The sequence below is a fragment of the Sinocyclocheilus rhinocerous genome, unplaced genomic scaffold (genome assembly GCF_001515625.1).
Source record: "Sinocyclocheilus rhinocerous isolate Xijiao unplaced genomic scaffold, SAMN03320098_v1.1 scaffold820, whole genome shotgun sequence".
Taxonomy (NCBI): Eukaryota; Metazoa; Chordata; class Actinopteri; order Cypriniformes; family Cyprinidae; genus Sinocyclocheilus; species Sinocyclocheilus rhinocerous.
Window position 1 is genome coordinate 1,253,153 of NW_015670386.1, and position 6,776 is coordinate 1,259,928.

At 40.0% G+C, this 6,776-nt stretch overlaps 1 protein-coding gene across 1 annotated transcript in view; it reads left to right on the forward strand.

The window, feature by feature from the left end:
* The window catches only part of LOC107734181 (histone acetyltransferase p300-like), a 32,486-nt gene that overhangs the window by 18,253 nt on the left and 7,457 nt on the right, over positions 1 to 6,776 (forward strand). Inside the window, 14 exon segments of the mRNA XM_016546056.1 lie at positions 152 to 240; positions 351 to 503; positions 676 to 1,101; positions 1,432 to 1,665; positions 1,786 to 1,951; positions 2,763 to 2,922; positions 2,924 to 3,130; positions 4,279 to 4,389; positions 4,988 to 5,044; positions 5,131 to 5,208; positions 5,302 to 5,369; positions 5,458 to 5,608; positions 6,196 to 6,342; positions 6,429 to 6,542. Of these exon segments, the coding sequence (XP_016401542.1) occupies positions 152 to 240; positions 351 to 503; positions 676 to 1,101; positions 1,432 to 1,665; positions 1,786 to 1,951; positions 2,763 to 2,922; positions 2,924 to 3,130; positions 4,279 to 4,389; positions 4,988 to 5,044; positions 5,131 to 5,208; positions 5,302 to 5,369; positions 5,458 to 5,608; positions 6,196 to 6,342; positions 6,429 to 6,542 (2,161 nt within the window).

A 6,776-nucleotide genomic window follows, 5' to 3' on the forward strand; every position in this document is an offset into this window, starting at 1 on the left:
AATGGTTTTTATACTGAACAAACCGTATTTTCTATCACACTACACCAACCCTACACCTAAACCTACCCGTCACAGGAAACTTTGTGCATTTTTTCTTTCTCAAAAAAATTAATATATTTATAAATTTTCTCTTCTTCTCTGTGCATTGCAGGCATTAATCCCTTTGGGAACCATATGGGAATGCAGTCCATGGGCCAGAGATCTACACCTCCTCTTCCACTCAGCACACCTCTTAACCAGGTCATTACTGTGACTGGAAGTGATACTTTTTGTAGTTTTATGGTTAAAGTTAGTTTTAAGTGTGTGTACAAAATATTTATTCTTAATGCTGAATGTTTTGGCTGTTTCAGGGAAGCATGGGCAGTGTGAGGATGCCACAGCCAAATGTTGCACAGATGCAAAATCAGTACATGCAAACTGGACAGTTTCAAGGTTCAAATCCTGCTCTTGGAGCTGGATCTGTTGACATGGCACACCCAGGAAATGACAGCACTGTCACTCAAGTAAGAGAGCATAGATGTTCTCTGAAATGTATTACATTCTTAATGTACAATCCAATTATGAGTCTTTGTCATTTAACATTCTAGAGCTGCAATGCATCATATGTGATACTTGTTCACAACTGCATCATGAATGCATTCTCAGAGTTTGCTCTTTTTTTTTTTTATTTATCAGCAGGGGCAAATGCCTACTTTATCATCTTTACCAATCGGCAGTCCTTTAGCCCAGCCTGGGTCTGCTGGAGGGGCAGGCAGCGGGTCTTCAGTGGGTTCTCTGGGTCCCAACAGCATGAGTGCGGTGCCTCCATCGTCCACCCCAACACAGTCCATCAACCTCCCCCACTGCCCACCCTTCCACCAGAATTCTCCTTCCCCAGCTCATAGCCGCACACCCACGCCCACGCCGGGCTCCCAGACACCCCAGCCTCACACACCCAGCCTACCCCAGTTAGCAATGAGCGGCAGTCAGCAGCAGTTACCTCTGTCCGCCAGTTCTGACAATGCCATGCAGCCTCAGCAGCAGCCATTAGGAGGAACTCCTCCTGCTGTGTCTCATAGTGGCCTCTCTACGCCAAATGCCAGCCAGTATCCCCGCACTCCAGTGAGTACTGCTGTTTGGTATGCAACAAAAATCCTGGGGCCTCATTTATAAAGTCTTGCCCATTCTCTGAAGTATTAAAAAATGCAGAAAAATGTTCCTAATGCATTCCACTTTATAAATTGCAGTCCATCTTAAATTCAAGTACAGTTTATGGTTCAGAAGTATGGCACTCATTATTAAGCTTAAATTGAAAAATATAAATGTACTTCATTATTTACCGGAAAATCATAGATAATTAATTACTTAATTTCAGTGACATTTTCACTGGTGGCCTTAGTTTTGGATCTTTTCATTTTTGACCTTTTTTGTTTTTTTCTTTCCTGTCTTAAGTTGTCTCATAAGGGTTCTCTACCAGTGGATGGCCAGGCTGCTACCCCTGCCTCCGTCAGCAGTGCGGACACATCATTTCAACAGGGTCCTTCAGACTCCGCAACCACCCTTGAGTCTAAGGTGGCGGTCAAGCAGAAAGTAGAAGAGGATGAGGATGAGGATGAAGATGAAGAAGACATGACAGGAGGAAAAACAGGCAAACAAGAAGACATTAACGCTAAGGAAAAGCCTGAGGTAAGAAATGGAAGTTTTATTTTCATTAAACAAGAATCAAAGTCTGAAGAATATTAATTCTCCCCTCTTTCTTTAAAAATTATTCCATGTGGATCGACTGCTTTCTTTGTAACTTATCAGATACAGAAAGAGAAGCCGAGTGATGGTGTGCCAATGGAGACTTCTTCAGCTGCAGCTGGGGAGGACAAAAAGCCAGAGATAAAGACTGAGCCTAAAGAAGAGGAGGAAGGTTCAGGGTCTACAGCAACCCACAGTTCACCTTCTGGAGTCCCTAACAAAAAGAAAAGTATGATCAGAACCCACCTTTGTATTTTAGCTGCTAAGGTTGTCTGCAGTACAAAACCAACCACTGGAACCTTGGTATTGATGCTCTATACCAGGGGTAGGCAAGTTCGGTCCTAGAGAGCCGCAGTCCTGCAGAGTTCAGCTCTAACCCTAATCAAACACACCTGAACAAGCTAATCAATGTCTTCAGGATTACTACATATAATGTAGGCAACAATTAAATAGACATGCAACATAATTAATAAATCTCACACTTCAACAGATACATTTTACTACTTGACCACAGATGTGTTAGCAATTTGATGCTTTAGGCCTGCTTACATTGAATCTCACCATCAGTAATGACTGAAGTGTTGATTTCAAATATTTTCATGCATGCCACAGGTTAACTGTTGCTGATGTATGGCTAAAATATTCATTGTTGCATCAGAGATTTTACTTTTACTTTTACTTTGTCATTTAGCAGACGCTTTTATCCAAAGCGACTTACAAATAAGAAAAAGTAATTAAAACTAAAAGCTAAAACTCTATAAATACTATATATATACACACACATTTAAGAAAATAAAAGAAATTAAATAAAAATGACAAATGCATACAACAACATTTCAAAAAGTTCATCAGTAATCCTAAAAAAAATAACACTGAGGCAAACACGCATGCTAAAATAACAGCAACTTACTGACACATAGTAAGAAATAGTTTATAAAAAACTGGCCAAGCAAAGCGCACGACACTGACAAGGTACGCGATACAGATTTTAAGAACTGATTTTGTAGTAATCCTGTTTCTTTTACTTGCTTTGTCACCAGTTTTTAAACCAGAGGAGCTGAGGCAGGCCCTGATGCCCACACTGGAGTCTCTTTACCGCCAGGACCCTGAGTCTCTGCCCTTCCGCCAGCCTGTGGACCCTTCACTACTGGGAATACCAGTACGTCTGCTGTCTGGTCACAGCCATCTTAATACAGTGCTGTTTTTTGTTTCACATAACCATACTATTAAAGGATAATTGGCTGATTTTTCAAGCAGTTTTGCATGGTTGTTTTCGCCAACATGACACTGGCTAATGCTTTTTTTGTTCTCTCTCACAGTTTGAGTTTTCTCCCCAAACTCTGTGCTGCTATGGGAAGCAGCTATGCACTATACCACGAGATGCTGCTTACTTTAGTTTTCAGAACAGGTAAGGAACTTAAAACTGAGGCCAATATCAACGGAAACACAAGCATACATATATACCTGAATGACCCATGTTATGATTATTTATTACATATGCATGTGAAACATGTTAAACAGCTTTTTTCCCCACTGTACCTGGCCGCATAAAGTGAACTGACAATTGCACCACAGTTGATAAGAGTGTCTTATTATCCCACCTTTTCCACCAATCAGTCCCTTGTAAACTCCTATGTGTGTAAAAAGACCTGGCATTTTAAAGTGTGCTCCTTTTATGCTACATCTAATTATTAAAACAATATTTATTTATATATGTATTTAACCCTCCAAAAGTCTACTTATATTTTGTCAAGGTTTCTTGAACCAAAAATGGTCAATTTTTACAAGGCCATTTTCACCATCTCTGCGTTTCTTTAAATTAAATTGTGGTTGGTTATATGTTAATGTTTTCATAATACATAGATAAAATATATGTAAAAGAGTTGTATTTCTCATGGTATGACCCCTTTAATGTCTTCTCATGATTTTCAATTATTTCAGTAATTTAATTTCAATAATTGCTTGTAAATCTATACAAAATGTACAACTTTGCTCTTGTACATTGATTAATGCCAGTGTCATGAAAGGAGCAATTCTTATTTTTTTAAATGACACCTTTAAAATGCCTGTTTGCTTGACTTTATGGCTGCAGTCTTTTTGTTCATGTTTAATGTGCTCATGTGTCCATAAGTCTCGACACCCTTCGCAATTGATTCTGCTCCTGATTTGCTATAATGATTTTTCCTCATTATACATGTAAATGCTAATCTGTGCTTTGCTTTGGCTTTCTGCTTGTCTCTGTTGTTGTCTCCCTCCTTATTCATCCATTTCTGTCTTGTCTAATGTTTTTTTTTGTCGACCCTTTTCTTCTCCACTGTACTTTGACGTTTGTCGTGTCTGCTATCGCCTGCTTTCATCTGACCAATCATCTGCACCTAAACCCCTCCCTGCTCAAAACCCCTGCTCAAAAATCCTGCATCATGATTGGTTCCTCTGGCGACGACCCTGTCCTGCGCTCCCCCTTTGGCCTGTCTGCCCTGCCTTGTCCTGCACTGATTGGTGGCTACCTCCTCGTTACCTCTCTGTGATTGGCTGTGGTGTTGGCGCATGGTGTAGTTCACCAAAATATGGGCTTCTTGCTGACAGGTATCACTTCTGTGAGAAGTGTTTCAATGAGATCCAGGGTGAGAGTGTGTCCTTGGGAGATGACCCATCCCAACCTCAAACGTAAGCGACTTCTCTTTTCCACTATTTTTAATCAGTGTCTTATTACAGTGTGATCTTTTTCTGCATCAAAAAACAAGTTTGTCGTTTTTTTCTAGTGTCTGCAGTATGAGTTCTTGTGATAACAATGGCACATACCAAGAGTTAAAACAGTTTATCTATGGATACAAATGGACTTTGTAGTAAATTTTCTATCGTTCTGTCAGGCTGACAGATATTTTTAGTTGTTAGAGTAATTTAGTATCTGCATTCAGCTACACAAGTAATATGGACAAGCATTTACTCCCATTGACTGCGGTCATAATCTGTCCCTGACCACCTCTGAATGTGGTTTTAGTGATCCAAACACAAAAAACTCATTATGTAGTCAAGTGCCATCCATTTTCTGAACATAGAAAATGCATAGTAATTGCCATGTAAAGGGCCTAAGAGAAAAAAAAATTAAACTTATGAATGCAGTCCATAACAATAAATCTCAGTAAACTTGATTTTGCCCTTTTGAGATTTTGAATCAAGATTTTTCAAGACCATAAATGCACCCTTTGATACTACAGAATCATTTTCTTGTTTTAATAGTGCTAAAATTTGCATGTATTTTCAGATCGATCAACAAGGATCAGTTTGAAAAGAAGAAAAATGACATGCTCGACCCTGAGCTGTAGGTTCATATAGCCTTAATTCCATCATATAGCCTTGTTCTCTCATCAAAATTCTCAGGATTAACACTTTTTTTTTTCTCTGTAGATTTGTGGAATGTATGGATTGTAGTCGTAAGATGCATCAGATCTGTGTTTTGCACAATGACACTATATGGCCATCAGGGTGAGTTTGCTGCAAAAAAATTGAATTCAACTGTCAACTGACTCTGCTCTTTGTTTCTAACCCCAAGATTCCTTTTTATTTCCCCTTATTTAGCTTTGTGTGTGATGGCTGTTTGAAGAAGTCCAACAAGACCCGTAAAGAGAACAAATATGCTGCTAAAAGTATGTAATTCCATTTTCTCTTGTTTTTTTTTCTCACTGATAATCCAATTAGTAATGACATTTAAACCTTTTTTTTTTTTACCTTCAGGGCTTCCACAGACCAAACTAGGCAACTACTTGGAAACGCGGATTAATGATTTTGTGAAGCGACATAATCACCCAGAATCTGGTGAAGTCACTATTCGTGTTGTTCATGTCTCTGACAAAGTGGTGGAAGTCAAACCAGGCATGAAGTCTAGGTGAGACAGGATAGATTATGACCAGACACTCACATTTAATACAACACATTTATCTGCTGGACTTTTCAAGAATAGTTCCTTAAAAACAGTCAGTCATTTATATTCTTGCTGTGAAGCCACATTTGTTTACTCTGATGTATAGTGTAAAGCTATAAAACCGAGGCAGGCCTATAATTTGTAATAATTGTCATCATGGCTTGTTTGTCGTGGCCTAATGGTTAGAGAGTCGGACTCGTAACCCAAAGGTTGCGGGTTCGAGTCTCGTACCGGCAGGGATTGTAGGTGGGGGGAGTGAATGTACAGTGCTCTCTCCCACCTTCAATACCACGACTGAGGTGCCCTTGAGCAAAGCACCGAACCCCCAACTGCTCCCCGGGCGCCGCAGCAAAAATGGCTGCCCACTGCTCCGGGTGTGTGTTCACGGTGTGTGTGTGTTCACTGCTGTGTGTGTGCACTTTGGATGGGATAAATGCAGAGCACTAATTCCGAGTATGGGTCACCATACTTGGCCACATGTCACTTTCACTTTTCACATGTCACTTTCACTTGTCTGCTTGGATTTTAATGACATCATTTTCTTTTCACAGGTTTGTGGATAGTGGAGAGATGGCAGAGTCTTTCCCATACAGAACGAAAGCTTTATTTGCATTTGAGGATGTTGATGGTGTTGATGTCTGTTTTTTTGGGATGCACGTGCAAGAGTATGGCTCAGATTGTCCACCCCCTAATCAAAGGTCAGGTATCTGTAACTGCTTTTTATAATTTGATGGGCCTGTTTTGGTTTCCTTCTTACTCTCTCCCCCCCCCATCCATCCTTTAGACGGGTTTACATATCCTACCTGGACAGTGTCCACTTCTTTCAGCCACGTTGTCTGAGAACAAGCGTGTACCATGAGATTCTTTTAGGATATCTGGACTATGCCAAAAAACAAGGGTAAGATGAGAACTCCCTATCCTACTGTTTCAGCAGATGTCAGCTAGGGCTGAACAATATTGGAAAATAATCTAATTGCGATTTTTTTTTACCAATATTGCGATTGCGATTTAATATGCAATTATTTTTTTATATAGACACGGTGAGTGAAACCGAGAGCGAGATATGCCTCTTTATATTTTCTGCATTTAGCTTTTGAATGACCAGCACCTGCCTGGGTCTGTGCGACTTCAT